At 35.0% G+C, this 20,730-nt stretch overlaps 1 protein-coding gene and 1 long non-coding RNA gene across 2 annotated transcripts; both read right to left on the bottom strand.

Moving 5' to 3' along the window:
• Positions 1 to 8,443: 8,443 nt before the first annotated feature.
• Positions 8,444 to 20,342, bottom strand: LOC108195351 (uncharacterized). The gene is made up of 6 exons (XR_001801488.2): positions 19,775 to 20,342; positions 15,025 to 15,084; positions 10,394 to 14,779; positions 10,134 to 10,298; positions 8,829 to 9,074; positions 8,444 to 8,722 (listed from the first exon to the last, which is right to left on the bottom strand). It is a non-coding gene; the product is annotated as an uncharacterized LOC108195351 (long non-coding RNA).
• LOC108196325 (protein PAL OF QUIRKY) lies at positions 15,492 to 16,482 on the bottom strand. The gene is made up of 2 exons (XM_017363560.2): positions 16,210 to 16,482; positions 15,492 to 16,086 (listed from the first exon to the last, which is right to left on the bottom strand). The coding sequence occupies exons 1-2, from the start codon at positions 16,343 to 16,345 to the stop codon at positions 15,662 to 15,664; spliced, it is 561 nt and encodes a 186-aa protein (XP_017219049.1). The 5' UTR covers positions 16,346 to 16,482; the 3' UTR covers positions 15,492 to 15,661.
• Positions 20,343 to 20,730: the final 388 nt, after the last annotated feature.

The following is a 20,730-nucleotide window of genomic DNA, read 5'->3' on the forward strand; positions in this document are numbered from 1 at the left end:
GCCCTGCGTTTCGAGCCTTCAGGTTCATCCCCGTTAGGGGCCTTGTTGCCAAGCCTGTGCCGCAAGTCTTGCTCGGTCAGTTTCCTTCCAAGGCGGTCGAATACACTAGCAGCCTGTGAGTGTTCTCCATCACCCATCTCGGGGTTAGCTTCTTTCTCGGGGTTGCCACCTTCCTTCCTTCCGCCTTCTCCATCAAAACTAGCTTGGTGGGAGTCACCTTACTAGCCTTTTTCGACCTTGCTGACTTTCTTTTCAAGGAGGCAATCCTCCGACTCATTCTCTTCATTTTTGTTTTCATCTCCTCGCGTGTTAATTCTCCGCTCGGAACGTCGCTTTCATCTTGCGTAGCGCCTTCCGGCATATTGGGATTTTCTGGGTTTCCGGGAATTTCCGACATCTCTCCTCTCTAAGATCAGTAATCCCCTCCTTCTAGCGCCAAAAAGTGTTGTGAGAGGAATTGATACAACACCCCCAGAACCGTATAGCACATTTATAAGGATATTTGTTACAACTACGTAAAATACGGCTAGCTTTTAGGGGCTACCGTCGACATAAACTAAAGAAAAACAAATGTGTTTAGGGGTTGAGCTCGCAAAGGACCAAACAATGAGGCCGGAATTATGGAATTCCGTCCTGCAATTGCCCGGAAATGTACGTCACAAAGGTTACACGTGCCCTACATACCCTATTTATAGGGATCAAGCCCATGTAGTGCTCGATTTAGGACTCTGAAGAGATAAGCTCTTATCCCCTCTAGTTTAGAATAAAACAACTTCCTCTTGTCGTTATCTAGCGGCATCCCACTCCAAGTAGGTCACTTGAAGCCTTCATCTTGCATGTATATCCGAGTTATTCATGAATTATCTCCTCCGATTGTAATTATCTTCATAATAGATGTATTTATCCCTTAATTCGTAGATAAATGATAGCTGATATACTCCCATTATACTTCTAACTCGCCCTCCAAGAAATAAGGAAGAAGAGTCCTTCTTGGAGTCTGCCTGCCGTTCTGCCCAAGCGGCGGATGCCCTGCCAGCGGCATCCCCTAACTGCAGCCCCGTAGCTGCAAGCCAGGATGCACTTAGTGGTAACCCCTAAGCAGAGGTAACCCCTAAAGCGCCTTCAGGTGCAACCCCATTCTGATGGCAGCCATCATTATGCTTCTCATGCAAGTCCGTACACCTCCTTGTATGCCTTCAATGGTTCACCCAGCCATGGTGAAGCCCAATATTGTTTATCAAATAACTCCAGTAAGCCCAAATAAAGCCCATACAATATGATGGGCTATAAAATAAGCTCAGGGAGATTTTATGGCACAACACATCACATAAATATTTAAGGAAAATCAACTATTGAAATCCATATATAAATCCGCTAGAATCCCATGATAACGATTAGTTCATAATCGAACTTCTCATCTTCACGGGAGTAAGAGTAAACATGGTATTGAATAGTGTAAACAATATCAAAGTAATAAAATAAGGGTTGCGAAACAAATCCGAAACGAACATCCAAAGTTACGCCTACTTCGAAGAATTATAAAAGTGAAAACAATGAAACTTGATCTTCTCCGTAGCCTTCACGTGCTCCTTAGAATGTTTCTAGGTTTTTCTTACTTCTCCCTTAAGCTTTTCTTTAAGTCCCTCAGCATCAGGCCTTCAAAACGTTCCAAACAGCCAAAACGGGCAATTTTCCTCCATCAGAATGGGGTGGAGACCCCACCAGTGGGGTGGAGACCCCACCAGTGGGGTGGAGACCCCATCAGTGTTACTGTAGTGGTGCGGGCATGCCACTAGTAGGGTGGGCGCACCACTTGGGCAGCCCCACGCTGCTTCGGTGTGTCCGTGCCTATATCTTCTCCGTCGTTCATCTGATTCCTACGCCGTTTTCTCCACCGTTTAGCCTTGAATCCACCCTCTATCCTCCTTCTAGGAAACCTACACAACACAACACAAAAAACATATCAAAAACATCATAAGCTTGAGGCCAAATCATCAATTTAAGTCAAAATGAAGGCTTCCAAGTGGATATAAAATCCACTTATCATTTATACAAGTACAAGTACCTTGTCTTGTTCACCAACTCCACTTTGATTTCTTCCATCTATTTGATTATAAAACCCCTGAAATTTGCTCACACAAAGTTGAATCGATGACCAACGATTACATAGAGAGCTTGAGGTTCGTTCACTTGTGAATGTTTTGTGCTCGTTGAAGTAGTTTGTTATTCTACTCCAATATGTTTGTTGTGTTTGATTGTTGCCTTGTATCGGGTCCAAAATCACATTTTTCCACGCGGATATGTGTAACATATCTTCTTGAATCGTGAAATTTTTTGACCGGCCCTTTGCCTTTTTCATTTTGTTTGTTACATCTTGTGCTTGTGATAATGGAGGTAATTCTGAACTCACCTCTTCATTATATACCCCGTAACTAAGCAATTGAATGAAAAATGAATCCATTTTCTACAATAAACACAATTTATCAAGTCACTACAATTTCTAATTGTTCTAAAACATCAAGACACATGAAAGATCAACTAGATCAAGACAAACACATGACAACACTCAAAAAACCAGGGCAACATTGAAAGCTCTTTACAACGATAGATCAGACACATAGTAGACATTCAATATCATATACAGCAAACAAGAAAACACCACACAAACATTCAAAATCTAATATGTTTAGAGAAAACCAAACCCATCTCAATATATTTTCATCATATCTAAATTAAAATCAACATATATAAATGATAGTTGAGTTTTAACATACCTTTGATTTTGAGCTAAACAAAATGTGGAGGAGGTGTGTAGAACACTGAAATCATATTATAGAATAAAAGGGGCATGAGAGAGATTGAGCAAGAGGCGGGAGAGGCGGGAGTCTAGCTGGACTCTCTTTACAGAATGGGCTTTTTCTAGTGAATATACAAAACCCATATCCAGAACTCTAAAAATATAGATAACGAGAAGGCTGCGTTGGAGCTGGTGGATGGGCTTTCATTCTCCAAAATTACACTTCCACGTCAATTATACATAACGAGAGTGAAGGGTTGGAGTTGCTCTAAGAGACTCTGTTTTACAAAAGCTGGCACATCATATTTGTCACACGTACAACATCATTTTTGTTTTTTAAGTATGCTTAAACATATAATAATTATATTTTAGTATGGTCTTAATTTTAGATTTGATATACTAAATTAATTATAAAAAAATTACTAAATTAAATTTTTTGAGTTTATAGGGGGCATTATTTTTAGAAGAATCAAAAATATTTTACAGGGGCCAACTGTTATATTTATATAAACATTAAGAGTAAAATAATTTTTTTTAAATTTATAATATAAATATACTAGCATAATGACAACCCTGGGGGGCCATGGCCCCCACTGACCCCTATGTAGCTTTGTCCCTGCATGGCATAGAGTATTTATAATTGGCCACCCTATTATATATATTCATTGATGGATCATTGGACTATTGACTAACAAGTGCATTGGATTTATCCGTTGATAAAGTATCTAACTTGAATAAGCTACATATTAAATAACAATTGACATGTAATCTATCAACGGATAAAGGTAATCCGTTGACTGTCACGGTACTTGGACAAAATGCTTGAAATACTTAGTATTATGTTATCATCAAAATCAAGTAAATCGTAACAATTAGTCTACGCCAAGCATCATAAATGTACTCTGTATGAGCATATATAGTGATCGTTTGGCTAACCATATTTTTTTGAAATAAGGGTTTATTTCTGAAGAAAAGTACATGAAACTGTACTTTTTTCTAAAATAAACCCTTATTTTTTTTGGCACATAATGAAAATGAAACACCTCTTTAATATTCATATCCAAAAAAATATAAAAATATTTATTTCTTTTTTAAAAAATAAGCTCTTAATTTATTTCCCCAAACATGCACATAATCATCACTTCACATACTTTTCTCTTCATTCATAGGAACATCCGCACCGTAATACACACACTTGCATACAAAAACATGGTTTTCAAAAGTTGTTATCTTTAGTCGATTAGTCCACTTTGGTTACAACCCATTTCAAAATATAAAACCATCCCCTTCTTCCAAATTATATATATACTAGCCTTTAACCCGTGCGAAGCACGGGCAGGTATATATTTCGTAATTTATTATTTATAATTTAAATTTTAACATCATTTTATTAGTATTTTAGTATTAATGGATTGAATTTTAATTAAATTATATGTGAGTGTGTGTGTCATTGTATATTTATAATTTTATTTATAACATCATTATAATTTTTTTAATGAAATATTATATGATAATAAATTGTTATGGGTGTTTTTAGTATTTGAAACTGTTTAACAATATAATACTAATAGACTCCACATTTGTAGACTTGTAGTACGAAAAGGAGAGTATCAAGCCAAAAAATAATAGACTCCCCATCTGTAGACTTGTAGTACCAAACCAAAAAATATAACTAAAACTCTGGACTACAAATTATACCCATGTTGGCTTATTATAGTATAGTGTGTGTATATATATATATATATATATATATATATATATATTATACTTGCACTTTGTCGAAATAGTTCTCCTCCGTTTTTTCATGTTAATACCCACATTTTTGTCATCCGCACGGCCAGACCTAGAACAGACAAAATACTTTGTTATTGTGTTACCAAATCTATCGCTCTTCTCCGTTGAACGACGAACATCAAATCCGGATTGTCTACCATATTCCTTGTAAAACATAAACCCCTGGCCAAGATCACTAAAGCGTTGATCCAAGAAGGGTTTTGAGCTGTCCGAACATTCGAAAATCCAATCTTTGCCAAAGGTTTGTACATCAACATCAAAACCATCTAATAAGGTAGGATTCTCGTTTACAGTGTTGCTGCAAGCATCTGCGAATGGGCAGAAATTTATATCGACATGATAGTTCTTACATGTTAGAACTTAAAAAAAAAAAATTGTAGAATGAACACACATACCAGAATATGACTCATCTTGATTATTCGTTCCATTGATCTCCATTTTTTGACAAAAGTCTGAATGTGAAGCTATCGAACAGGCAAGAATATATGGAAAGCTGAAGCGCAAACGATACTGAAAATTTAACCAGACAGGAAAATCAATTACGGGGGCTAGATTATACTCGAAATCAACTTAATATTGGAAACAATGTGTGATTGCTACAATGATAACGTACGTATACGTGTATTCCTATATAAAATGTTCCTATACTGCCCTTATACGATTTAATGAGAGTTTATATTGTTTTAATGTATATTAATTCTGACCACAAGATTAAAACTGATCTAACGAATGATATGTGGTCTCTCGAGTCTCTCGGTATGCCTCGGTCTGTTTTGAACCTCTGCCTATATATATATATATATATATATATATATATATATTGTCCATTTTGGTTGAGAATTTGTCAAGGGTGATTTTCAAGAATTCAAATAGTTTTGGTCCTATGTCGCACCTTTTAAATTGTCGAAAAACTGTGCGATCGAGCTAATTAATCTTAGAATTTCGAAAGGAATAACATATATAAATTTCACTCGATTTCAAAAAATTTCAAATTAGAATTTTACCGGATCAGGTTTTATCTTTAAATTCCATAATTTGCATGATTTTGTCTCAAATTTCTACGCAACGAAATTTTTAATAAATTTTGTTTAAAAAAAAATTACTAAAAATTTCGTGCTCCCTATTAAATATACTGATTCAATGATGGTCAAGATCACTACTAATCGGTATCTGATGATCAGTATTAGCCGATGGTCAGTAACTGACTTGGTCAGGAACTAATGCGTATCAGGATTGAAGAATAAGTTTATTCTACAAACGAAAGCCAACTAATGGATTGATTTATTTTGCTGATTTATAGGATCGTAAGTATCAATTAGGATACGTATGAAAACAGATAGAAATTAGCTAGAATATATCTTGTAATTAATAGGGAAGCTGTGTACTATATAAACACGGTATTAGGTTTACGTAATTGTATTGGTTATGCTCGAGTATTGTTATAACCTAGCAGCTCTCAAGAACGTTTGGTTTTCTTGAAAGAGTTTTGTAACACTTTTATTTGTGATTAATTGAAGTTGTTATTGAAAAGTTATTTATTGGTGTTCATTATTTGTTTGTAAGTCGAAAAGATATAGTCAACTGTATTCGTCGCCTTCTACAGTTGATTCTTCGTCGGGCAACATTCCCAAAGACACATGTACACGATTGTGAAAAATAACAACACAATCAGATTTCCTTTTTTAAAGGTGGGTATGTTTTATGATCGACTTTTCAAAAGCTCGCTTTGCAACAAACAAGCGAGTGGTACTAATCATTAATCAATAGCATGTTATAAGACATGTTTTTATGTGCCTCTATATCAAATCGGGTGGGGGGGAGGAGGTTTCAAATGTCGGATTCAAGGACGCACAACTTACATCACTGAAGAAACCTTTAATACTTTTCTTCAACCCCAAACCGACAACTTTGAGGATGTCCCTGAGGATATAGAACTATACAATTTCTCTCAAGAAATTCATTGTATGAGATTGGTAAGATATCAAGGAAGATATATATGAAGCACTTACCTAAAGAATGGAACTTCTTATTCTGTTTCTTACGTCTTTTCTCCAAAGACGGGAGGCTTTCATTGATTAACTCAATTTAATCAAAGGATCAGGGTTTCACTTGTAAACAACACTCGTATCAACTACTTGCACCTAATCACGCAAGAATTTCAAAGGTGCATTGTTGCTAAGAAGAGTATTTGTTTTTACCTAAGATTTTTCTGGATTATATTGAACCGGCTATTAACTGATGCTGAAAAAGCAACTTATGCTCGAAGACCTACCACCGAGTCAACAACTCTTTACCATAAGCAAATTTAGATGCTAACGCATAATCACATGTATGAAAACAATCATGTGGTGGTACTTATTAATGCTGTGGAAGAATATTTGCAATCCATACAAAATAAGCAACGACCACAACCAAGAGCCTGAAATTCCTGAAGAAAAAGTAATTGTTGTTGATCTTGTCAATGAACCAATTCCCGAAGAACCTGTACAAGTAAAACATGTTCTGGCACCTCCGGTAAAAGAAGCTGTTCCCGAACCTGGAATTAATGCTAAGAGTTCTTCAATATAGAAAATCACTTCGATTGTGAAGAACACCCTACCTGAAATTTTGAAAGAACCCGCCATATTTCGAGTTTCATTTTTAGCACTTGTTATTACTTTACTCTTTGTTGAATACATTCTATAATATGAAAGAAAATTCTAAAAATGTATTCCACCTCCTTCCGCAATCTTTTCATTTAGTTGACTTATTATTTATTTGATAAATTTAAAAGTAGTTATTAAATAGTTATTTTTAACTCAAAAGTTATTTTAGATAACTCTTTTCTTCTCATGCTTCAGGAAAAAATTTAATTTTTACTAAAAATTGTCATGACTTTCATCATCAAATCTTACAAAAGAAATTCTTTTTCATCATATTTATATATCAAAAAATGTAAATATCTAAAATATTATTAAATAGTTAGCACTACAAGAAAAGCGGGCATTTCCGACCGCCAAAATCGGTCGGAAATAAGTAAAATCGGTCGGTTTTGAGGTCATTTCCGACCACCGACCGACCGACCATGTCGGTCCCTTTAAACCGAGTCGAAAATGACGTATCGGTCCGAAATGAGTTATAAAACCGACCGATTCCGTCGGTCGGAAATGTGTTTCCATGTCCATATACACGTGGATTGTATCAGATAAATCTGGCCTACCGTTGACGTGTCATACACGTGGATTGTCTCAAAACCGACCAATGACGGTCGGAAATGTGTTGGTCGGTAAAGAAGTTCAGGGCTCGGTTGTGGGGCCCAGTTGTAAAAACGACCACATTGTGGTCGGAAATGAGTCGGTCGGAAATGGCTTTGAGGACCCATTGGATGAGCTTCTGGTCTAAAACCGAACACACAGTGGTCGGAAATGCGTTGGTCGGAAATAATTCCAGTGTTCATTTCTGGGACCTTCTGGGCTAAAACCGACCACCCAAATTCATTTACGACCGCACGGTCATTACCGACCGCTTTGTTTTGGTCGGTTTTCTGAGCAAATTGCTTACCACAACTGGTCGGTTTTATCTTTAATGGTCGGTTTTCTGGGTTTTAGAATATGAATTTGGTCGGAAATGTATACATCTGGTCGGTTTTCTCGGTTCTTTTTTACCATTCTTGGTTGGAAATGAGCAAATTTGGTCGGTTTTCTGGGGATAAAATTTCAAAATAATGCAGTATTTGCATTATAAACTATACCATATCCCTGTTATTTTACCAAACCAACAATGCACATACAATATCCAATTTCAAACCCAAAATCAAGAATCATATCCATTAAAATTCAATACGACATAATTTAAAAGCCAACAAGCATTCATATATTTATAAAAGAACAGTTATAAAATTCAGTACGACATAAATGTTACAGCTGAACGATCAGCCAAAAAGCCAACAAAAGCCAACAATCATATACGTTACAGCTGAACAATCAAAAGCCAAAAGCAATGTTTTAAAAAAATCAGCATCCCTACCAATAATGCATCTAGCTAGGTAGCTTCATTTCAATCTTCCTCATCGCCATCACCATCATCATCCCCATCAACCTCATTCTCCGAACTCTCACCATTGGTGACATCCTTAGATGCCACCGCAATTGCCTGCAATAATTAAAAAGTGCCGCTAAGAAAGAATTTACGGAACACATTGACAGTGGTGCCAACTAAATATTGAAGTTTAAGAGATGAGAAATGCATCATATCTTACCTGTATGAAGCCATCCATCTACAAGGGTCTCGTTAGTAAGATCCTGCTGCTTGTGGTACCCAGAAAACAATGTGGTTCCTCGCAGACAGATTTCTCCACGTGGCACAGCGGCTAAAGCATCATAAGACATCTCAGGCACTGACTCAAGCCTCGCTTCAATGGTTGTCATGGGCACACCAACAGTTCCTAGCATAGAGATCACATTGGCTATCGAGGCGAAGCATCCACCACAGCTTTCAGTAAGGCCTGTAGATAAATGAAATATTCCGTTAGTTGTGGATAAATGAAATATTCCGTTACTGTTTATCGTACATTTAACTACATCAAGAAGATGCATCTAATCATTCCATTACTAGGTATTGACTCTCCTGACACTGTACAAGAGGTAACAGCGAACTTATAATTAGTAATATACCTTCTGAACGAAAGTGGTACCTATAGAATGGATATATAGCTGGTCAATGTCACTAAAGTGGAGTCGGTCTGAATATTAGCATAGTAGTGCAGTTCCAAACATACTTACTAGCCAAGGAGGCTAATTTCACATCAATTGCAATACGACGAGTAGGTATAGGTTCAGCTTTCTATTCCTAGTAGCTTGGTCTTAAAATTACCAAAACAATTTCAAGTTTTTTCTACTTTTACAACTCCATAATAAGACACACACAATATGCATAATCAGTCAATACTACTTCTACTAAACAAACAGAATGTCCACTTATCCCTCAAAACAGGAATTGCTTTCAGTTAAGACTACAATCTTACCTCGAATGCAGACATTGCAGAAAAAAGATTAAAATTCTCTCCGTGAATGAGCTCCCCATCCCAAAGATTTGTATGAACGGAAATTAGATGGAATATAAAGAATGTTAATATAAATCTTTTAAAACACAGTGTTATACTTGCTTATATTTTATTCCTAATTAAGGGCAAAATTAGTGTTCTCAACACTATACAACACCAGTAATTTCTACAAAGGTTTTCAAAAGAGAAATTCAGAACAGATACGTTATGTACTCAAAAAACACAGTGCGTTGTAAACTTAACATTTTTTGGGGTTAAAATCGCTTTCGATTTGATATAAAAATAGAAATCAACTTCCTGAAAGCAAGTAATCACTCGTTGCATAATAGATACAACAATTTCGTATCATCTAAGAAACTGTCAACAACATAATCGTCAATCAGCTACGCACTTACTAGAGTTTTATCATAAAATAGAAAAATAAAAATATATAACAACTCAATTAGAACATCGCAGATGAACATTTATCCACAACTAACGGAATATATCATAAATTCTTACAGGTTTATCATTTTCCACAAATAGTTGGTGCATTGACAAAACTTCTCCAATGAAGGACCCATTACTTAGAATGACTCCCATTGGCTCTCCTATTGTTCCACTAGTATACATTATTGTACAAGTATCAGTTCTCTGTCTAGTAGGTAGTTCATGATCCAGATGTCCCTGGTAAATTGAACAAGACTGAATTATAATGTGATCAAGTAAAACTAATATATATTTTTATATAGTTTTTTTTATTAGAATTCAATATGGCGTACCAGAAGCGAAAACTCCTCCCAAGAGAAGCAATCTATGCCAAGTTCCTCAGCTTCCTTCTTTTGTGTGCTGGAAATTGTCCCAAAGCTAACAATGGCTTCACAAAGGAATAAATGAAAACTCAAGTTATGTTCGAGTACAAACTATAGGAATCCAGATTTTGTCTCTGGTTATTGGACATTACTATGCTCAACATCCTTGTATATCGTATAACTTCCAGTTTTAGATGTAGATGATACAAATGCAGGTAGATGATACAAATGCAGGTCAGACAAGTCACATAATAACACACAAACATACAAAACAACTAAAACACAAACACAAACAGAGCAAGCACCTGACAGATTAGGCCAGATACAAAAACATAGCAAAAAAAATCATATAAACAGATAATAAAACTAAAACAACTAAACTTCATCCAGATTAAAGCAAATATAAACATATAGGAACCAGATTAAAGCAAATTATAACAAATCAGAGCCAAAAAAAATCAAAACCCTAAAATAAGCATAGTGTACAGAGAGAGATACGACCATAAACTATACATATAGAGCATAAACTATAACACATGTGTAAGTATAAACCCTATGATAAACCATAAAATAAGCATATAGTGTACAAGGAGAGAGAGATGCACATAGAGAGATAGGCGGAGAGAGAGCTTACAGAGAGAGAGGGTTACAGAGAGATAGAGAGTCGAGAGAGAACGTAGAGAGATGCGAGAGAGAGAGTTGAGAGAGACAAGACCAGAGAGAGGAGAGAGCTGGGGGAGATAATAGATCGAGACGGCCGTATACACGCAAAACACGGTTGTTTAAGCTGGGCAGGGGTTTTAACTTTTCGTGAAAAAAGAACCCGGGAAAGCTAAAAATAAAACCTCACGCGGATTTCAACCCGGGACCACTAAGTACCAAGTACAGTGCTCAACAATCAGACCAGCCACAACATTAAGTTAAAATTGAAGGGACTTATATATATACCTATCTTTATTTTACAAAATAAAATAAATAAAAAATCAATTTTCAGTATAATATTCCTTCAACTAATGTTCAAAATGATTGATTTTAAGGACCAATATAAGTTAAGTAATTATATTCATATCTGTATGGTTGAATCATTTAAATTAATTAATTATTTTCTTAAAAAAATAACCCTACGTTCATATTTAAGTATAACCTAATATTTTCGCTATAATATCTCAACAAATAAAATCCTATTGACTTGATTTTTGGTATATAACTACGATGAGTACTTAATTTACGATCCGTACGGTTGGATCGCCTAAAAAACAAATTTATCTTTTGGTAAAAAAATAACCCTACGTCTATATTTAAGAATAACATAATATTTTTGTTATAATATCTAAACAAATAAAATCCTATTGAATTGATTTTTGGTATATAACTACGATGAGTACGTAATTTACGATCTGTACGGTTGGATCGCCTAAAAAACAAATTTATTTTTTTATATCAAAATAACTCTACGTCTATATTTAAGAATAACATAATATTTTCGTTATAATGTCTCAACAAATGAAATCATATTGACTTGATTTTTGGTATATAACTACGATGAGTACTTAATTTACGATCCGTACGGTTGGATCGCCAAAAAAACAAATTGATATTTCGGAAGTGTACAACCTAGGATAACTTCTGATAAAATCCAAACCCTGAACTCCGACATTCAAGGCAATGCATGATTCGTAACTAGAAAAGCGTCTTTATAATTTTTTTATATTTTTCTTATTTTGCTATTATGATTAGTACCCTAAATTAGACCATGTCACAAAGATTCTACATTTTTCTGTTGTTTGAATAATTAATTTGAAATTAGTTAGTTAGTATTTATAATTTGTTATAAAAATAAAAATATTTTAAAAATCAAATATTAAGTGATGAATAATTTTTTATTAAATTATTAACTGATTAAAAGTTAGTTTCAATATTTTTCAATTTTTTTAATAGTTTTCTTAGCCGAATAAAATTTTATTATTTTTCTCACAAGTCATAACCGACTGCCAAGGTTTTACATTGGTCGGAAATGACGGTTTTATTGGTCGGTTTTCTGCACTTGAGTGACTGGTCGGAAATGGTTTAAATTTGGTCGGTTTTCTGTGTTAAAATTATGAGTTTTGTCGGAAATGTGTTGCATGTGGTCGGTATTCTGTGTTAAAATTATAAGTTTGGTCGGAAATATATTGAATGTGGTCGGTTTTCTGGATATGCAATGTTTTTAGTTTTTTTTAATAGTTTACTTAGTCGAATAGAATTTATTGTTTTTCTAAGAAGTCAAAACCGACCGCCAGGGTTTTAATTCGGTCGGAAACGAAGCAAGTCATTTCCGACCGCCGTCGGTCGGAAATAAAGCTGGGCTCCACCACGTCCCCACTCAGCCAATCACAAGGCGACAACAAGTAAGAAGTTGACCAATTATTTTAAACTAGTCTAGGCGGTCGGAAATGACCACAGGCGGTCGGAAATGTGTCGGTCGGTTTTAACGACGTGGCGTCCATGTCAGCTGAAGGATGTTGCTGAGCGGGACCCACGACCCTTATAACCGACCGATTTTGTGCGGTCGGTAATGGCGGTCGTAAATGACCCGAATTTTTACGACCGATCTCGTTTGGTCGGTACGTCGGTCGGAAATGCTCGCCTTTTTTCCGACCACTTTGGTCGGTCGGAAATTTTGGTCGGAAATGCCCGCTTTTCTAGTAGTGTAGATAATTTTGTGAAAACACATTTTATTATCTAAGTCTTGCACAATGATCGCAAACGCAGCCTACAATCCCAAGTACATGAAAATAGTGTCAATCCCAAGTACATAAAAATAGTGTCAATTTAAGTTGAATAATATTTATTTATTTAATAAATAAGATTCAGATTTAAGATTAAAAATAAATCTGAAATCAGCAGAACTTAATTTTTTGATCAACCGTGTTTTAATAGTTTTTTATTAAAAATCAATATTGACAAATAAATAAATAAGATATCAAATGTATTTTATTATAATATTTTTAATAATTCTCAAGTAATACATAATTGTCCAAACACACGATTCAAGAGCATTTCCAAGGTCAAAATAATATATTCAATTTTAATTATGTAAAATAAGTTATTTATAGCGTTGTTTTCTGATCATATTGGCTATAAAAGTTTGGTGTATTTATTAAATAATAAGTTGTTATTATTTCAAATTGGTACGAATATAACAATATTATTTTCACTATAGTGATAGGAAATGTGAGATCTTGATAAAAGTCTCTAGATATTAAAAAATATAACCAATATAAAATAGTTTGGTGAAATTTTCAAATAGAAAAATTTGAGATTGGAAAGAATAATTTTATACATATACCCTATGATTTTTATCTATAATGCTATTTATCTAATTTTAATTATAAAATTTAAAAAATTAGAGATGCGATTGAAAATTATCTAAATTAAATATATATCACAGAAATAATCATAGAAAATAATCATACATCGTAAATATAATTTTAGATCAATCCAAAGAGACTCTAAACATTTTCTAACAAATTTCCTCATGGAATAATCAATTCATTCTACCCCTGCCTGTCTGCTCTTAAAAAAGACATTAGATCAACAGCTTGTGTTAAATACTACTGTAGTTCTTAAAACGAATACTTTTCTTTTTTCATATTTCTTTTACTTTATTCGTATTTAGTATTTTTTTTGTTGTCATGTCATAATTTCTAACTCATCCCTTTCCTCCACTTATCATATCGTTTCATATTGCTTTTACTGAGAAGCTTTTTGCAAAAAAGCATGTTTAAAATTAGCTTTTTTGAATAGCAATTTTTAACTAAAAATTTTGAGCTTTTGCAGGAAATTTTCATAAATTTCACTTTCAAACCTCGCCAAAAACATGTCTTTTTAAATATTATAATTCAAAATAAGCAAATTTCACAAAAAAAATTACCAAACAATCATCTCATATTTACAATAACACTTATTTTACCAACACTTTTTCTCAAAGCACAGCAATTTTTAACAGGATTCTCAAACAGACTCTTATTTTATTAAGGAGAATAACGTGTCAATTTGTTATCAGTTACATATTAATAAATATATTGGATATTTTTTTATACATCAATTCTGCTAATTAAAATATGACATATTTTTTTTTTTAAATTTCTTGTGATATCTATACCGTTTCCATTTTTTAAGCCCCAAAATTGTTATCTTTGGTTCAGTTTAATTTTTCATTTATTGAAGATATAAATACGTTCCCGAAAATGTAGATCATTTATTAATTTCGGCATCAAGAGGTTCGTTTTCATTCCATATCATATCAGCTGTCAGGGGAGACCACAGTTCCCTAGCTATACCTCCATCTTCAGCCCATCTTCAAATCTTCAATATCTGAAGTAACATCAACAGAAAAAATATCATCCTATTTTATTGAACATATATCTGTGGTCGCCAATATTCAATTTTATTTCATTATCAGTTCCAGACTCAAACGACAACTACAAAATCATGAAGACTTAGTATATATATATAGTTTATAAACCTTGTAAAATTTATAGAATTTTTTTTATAAAGCTCGGAATATAAAGTAGGTAATGAAACAACAAAATTCAAATACGCGTTATTTGCGAGCTTACTATAATGGCGAGAAAGTTACAAACGACTCCTCCACTAGCCATCCTTTTGAATTCATTGACCTGCAATCAGCACAACCACCAATTATTAAAATCAAATAAAATAATAGTAAAAAACATGAAATAAAATAAAAGCATAAAAAAAAGGTTAATTTGAAGCGTGCGAATCAAGGATAAGATACGTGCGAGAAGATAAAAGCGCGTAACGAGGAAAAGAGGATAACGTGGCACACATTACACCAACCTGACATGATCAAATCACGACAAAACCTAACAACTGACTAACGCCAGTTCACGGAACCCTAAAGAAGAAGTAGATGAAGATGACAGAAGACTAACAACCGAGCAGAATTTGAAAAACACGACCGTCGAGCTGTACTATTAAAGTCGAAATATTTGAATGATATTCGAGCGGAACTTACCATTCAAAAAATTGGAAGACGGATAAGGCAAATTAGACTGGAATTCACTGGATTCAAAAATCAATCCAATCCATTCAACTCAAGGATTTTACATCACGAACCACATATATAAAGATATATGCATTTTTTGTTTCTTATGCTAGTGTTTTCTTGTGGTATAATATTTTGATGTTCGATTTAAATGTTTCGAGATTTAAATCATAAGGCCGGTCCTGTTGTTATTGCCAATGATTGCCATTATGAATCAAATAAATCCGAGCAGATGGATTTCCATTTGCGTAATACGACGCCGTCGCCGGGACTTTTCCGGCAGCTTTGTCGAAGCAAACTGGATATCCGACAGGCTTAGGGATGTGACGAAAGCATGTCGTCGCCGGAAACCTAGCTTTGTGATCGACATTTCCGGCAACAGCTTGAGTCGATTTTGGTGAGGAAGAGCTTGAGGAGGAAGGTGAAGTTGGTTTCTTTGGGAGCGAAAGGAAGGCTCTGATCTTGAGAGACGAAACGACGTCGTACTCTTCGATCAGGTTTTTCAGATCTTCCGTACAAGTGATGGTTACTAATGCATCTAAATCTTCTGTAGGTAATTGACACCGTAGCGTCACGGGTGTTCCGCATAATTCCCCTAGCTTTACCATCAGCTCTGTAACAGAAAACCGAAGATTTTAAAAGAACTGATCACTTAAAATATTACGTTAATTATAAATACGTACTTATTTTAAAAAAATAGAATTAGGAGAACGGGTAACTTAACACGTATACTAACCCGAGAATGAGATGGAGCGAGGGACGGCGAGGACGCGAGTGTGACCGCCCTGATAACGGAGCTTGCCGTCGGGATGACGTGGGAGGATCTTGCCGCCGTAACTACAGAGGAACTTGAGAGAGTCTGGGCCCGCCATCGCGTGTATTTGTGTTTGTGAATTGTGTGGAAAGAGGTTGAAGAAGAAGAAGGAAAGCGCTGAAGAGCTGGAGGCTTCTTCAAGCCTATTCAAGGTACCTTGGCCTTTCTATTTATAGATCCTCTTTTCTCTTTTACCTCCTAAATCCTAAATTACCAAGTGTATTTGGAAAATAAAAATGAGAGAGAGGGGCCTACTATAATTGAAGACCCCAGTTTAACGTAGATTCCCATTACGCCAACATCGTAGGGACTGGAAAGATTCTCCTAATCCTAAGACGTAGGGGCCGTTTGGGCAAGTTTAAAAAAAGTGACTTCTTGCTTAAACTAGAGAAGTGGAGCAGAAGTGAGAAGTAAATAAGTTAATAAAGTGTTTGGAAAAGAAGTAGAAGTTGTGAGAGAGAAGTTAGGATTCTCAGCTTCTTAAAAATGCTTCTAATTCTTTACACAAACGGGTCAAGAAAAGGAGAAGCCAGAAGTAAGAGCTGCTTTTCACGCACAAACAGGCCCGTAATCTGCCATTCGTTTTTCTTTTTCCCACTAACTCTTAACCGATGTAGTGGTAAAAATTTAAACACATGCAAATTCGGCCGAATTTTCTAGTTTTCACGAGGAATCAATTCAGTTCCGCTCTGTTCTAGGATCAATCTGTACGTTAATATATAGAGCCAAGACAATTTCGTAAAATGTCCAGGTTTGCTTTTTAATACTCTGAGACATAGAATATGAAAATGCACATTGAATTTAGTGTCGGATTTCGAATTTTTATTTTATATACACGAAAGTACATGAATATACACGATATACATATATTTTTTTTTTAAATAAGTATATGTTCATGTAAAAATATATTTATATATATATATATATATATATATGTACAAATTTGTATACAATTGTAAACAAATATATAGATTTAATATATATTTCATTATATAATACAAAAAAAAATATTTTTTTTAAATATATTATAATTAAATTTTATTATTAAATGTATACGAACACTACACTAGAAGTATACGACACGTTTGGATTTGAGATTAGGTACACGAGGAAACAGGTCAGATATGGCTTTCACCTTCAAATACAAGAAACGAGAATACACTGACACCGACACGACCTATTCATATAAATAATAAATGAGGATACACAGATAATTTTACCGAACTCTCCAATTTATTAGGACAATCGAATATTAAAAAATTATGATATACTAGTACTATATTAGTGTGCTAATTTAATTAGGAAAATATTAGATATTTTAAAATTTGTTCTCAATTTTTTTCCAAATCCTAATTATCGATGTTTGATTTGGATATTATTTGTATCAATGATTTGACTAGTCATGAATTGAATGATTCGTTAGTTTAAGTAATGTTGATAAATAATGAAGAGATAACAAATTCTTTTTCTGAAAATGTTGACGTAGGATGTAGTAAGGGTTAAATCAACCGAGTATTCAACTTTTTGAAAGTTTTTACGTCAAGCAATACGTGGAGTAACTCCCGATATAGCAGTAAAAGCAAGACGTGTAGGTGGATCGACTCATCAAGTAATAGGATCCACACAAGGAAAAGCACTTGCCATTCGTTGGTTATTAGTGGCATCCCGAAAACGTCCGGGTCGAAATATGGTTTTCTTTGTGATTGCTTATTTGAAGGCAGACTTCGACTCCTTTCCTTGGACCAGGCACCACAGTAAAGTCAGCAAGAAGATAGCTCACGTATCTACTTGACGCTCCCAAAAGTACGAGACGGCAGCGGCTGGGCGAGCGAAAAAGTAGGCTGAAGTCACACTTTTGGCTTGATACAAGCTGGGCTCAGGGACTGCAGCCAGCCGCTTCCCTGTAGTCGCCCTGAGATCTACTCTTCTAGTAGTACGTGCTTGCCCTATTCGCTCATCTGATCGAGAATCTCAAATCTGGAGTTTTTTCTCTATAGGCCGTCCTACGTGCACATACGCATATATAAGGTGCCCTTGCTCATTCTAGTTGGGTTGCCCTACGGATATTGACAACATTTCTGATCCCTATTTGCATTTCATTGGGATTGTGGCACTCCACTCGCCGCCAATGCGGAAGGATGCCACCGAAAAGAATGGAACGTTGGTTCGCTCTGCTGGATGCGTCAGATCCCGTATAACAAGCGAGCTCTTTACCCTTAAATTTAAACATGTGGGCCAAAAATGCTATCCTGATCTATTGTTATGTAGCAATAGAAGCCCGCTTATGCTGCTTCGGTGGCGCTTTTTCACCCTCTACTTCGCTCTGGACAGGGAATTTGTTCGGTGTAGCGGAGTTGTAATCTTCCTATTAATGATTGTGACATCTTTTATAGGATACGTACCACCTTGGGTTTAGATGAGCTTTTGGGGAGCTACAGTAATTATGAGCTAGCATGATGATGTGCTAGAAATAATCGCAAGTGCACGATCACCGTTTTAATATTTATGATTCGGTCCACAGAGATTAAAATTATTTTTCGAAAACCTTAATTTCTAATCTAGGCGAATTAGAACAATTAATTTCGAGATTGTTTTTATTAATGTAAATTAATACTTAAAATTAGAAATCTAAATTACTAAAAATAAAACAAGATATAATTATCTAATTAAAAAAAAAAGCATTAGTTAACGATTAACAAGCTAAATAAGCTCAACCTATAACCAACGCAACACTATACTTTAATTAATTGATTACGAAACTTTAATAAAGTTAATAAAGAAAGTATAAAATAAGACAACAAAAAGGATGTGGCCATTCGAGACCAAACAAAACTCGATTAAAAGAAAAGAACACAGAGGTCAAGTTGGACAAATGACACAATATACTGATCAGACTTCAGAGCACCAAATAACAATAAATATCGCAAGCAAAACCATCCACACAACTTAGTACCAATTGAAGAGAAAACAGAGCAAGGTGTATAAACCAATAACTACACCCAGAACGATCAAACCCAGCAGTAAAACAAGAAGCAGAACACAGACTCGGCAACTCAGGCATAAACCCAGGAACTTGCCGATAAACAACAAAAACGCAGACTCAACATTAACCAAAGAGAAACTGTAGCCATCGACTCAGGTCTCGGAATGACTCGCAGACAACACAAGTGAAAACTAAGCAAACCAAACGCGGTGCAGACTCGATCAAGGACTCCAACAAATCCAGAAACAAACAACTTAAACAACAGCTTAATGTGACTCAGAAAACAAAACCCAGGACTCAGAAACCAGCGGCGTACAAACTCGACTAATGATCCAAAATAAAACCGAAGGCAACTTGCAGTGAATCAGTAAACAAAACATACACACTAACTCGAACCATGACTCTGAAATTGAAAAGAAAACGCAGCAAGCGAAATCAAATTCAGAGAACAACAACTAGGTGACTCAGTAGCTACGAAATCAAACTCAGCAAACCAAGACTCACTCGGAAACTAATACTTGCGACTAAAAACAGAACAGGGTCGACTCGGTATGCACTAAACTCGGTACTAGACTCGACGGGGAACTAAAATCGACACCGCAGCGAGTCAACTCGGCAAAACAGGACTACCCAGCTGGCTGCAACTCGGTGAGAACAAGGAGGTGGGGTTTCAAATGGAAAGAAAACAGGGGTTTTAAAATGAAAACAGGGGAGGTGTGTTTTGGGATTTTGAAAACAGAGCAACTCGATTAGTGTAATTATCATAAAAACTATATATATTATCTTAAGTCGAATGCAACATTAACATTAAATAATGTATAAAATCTGAATGTTTAAACCCCCACACAAATTATTTTTGTGTTAGGATTTAAAAGAGCTTTAACGATTAATTAAAACAATTATAAGATCTACACTAATTATAATCATAAGATCTTCTTTTCCCAAAAGCCCTTAAGCATATAGGGTGGTACTAAGAATCATTTCTCTTGTAGAAAGAGAGTAGAGACAATGCAAGATTAGGCTAAAAGAAGATTTGCATTAAAAATAAAAGTGTTTACAAATGTAGTATGAAAATGAGAGAACAAAAGAAGATCTAGCACTATACTACCTACTAACTAGGAAAAGACTAGGTTAAAAAGAAGATGATTACAAGTAAAGGGGTGGGGGTATTTATAGCTAAAAATGTAGGGTTTAGGGGTAGGGTGGCTAAATCTAATCCATCCATGTGGGATGTGTGTTGGGTAGATCATAGCCTTCCATGTGTCCCCTTACTTGCCAACTTTCTTTGATTTTCTTCTTTTCTTTTCTTTTTCTCCCTTTTTCTTGCATTTTCTCTTCTTTCTTTATCTATCTACAATTTCCTGAAATAAAATAAATAAGCAATTAATACTACGAAAATAAACAAAAAATAGGCACTTAAATATGCAAAAATATGGACTAATCACATGAGAATGATTTCT

This window comes from Daucus carota, chromosome 7, assembly GCF_001625215.2.
Source record: "Daucus carota subsp. sativus chromosome 7, DH1 v3.0, whole genome shotgun sequence".
NCBI classification, from domain to species: domain Eukaryota; kingdom Viridiplantae; phylum Streptophyta; class Magnoliopsida; order Apiales; family Apiaceae; genus Daucus; species Daucus carota.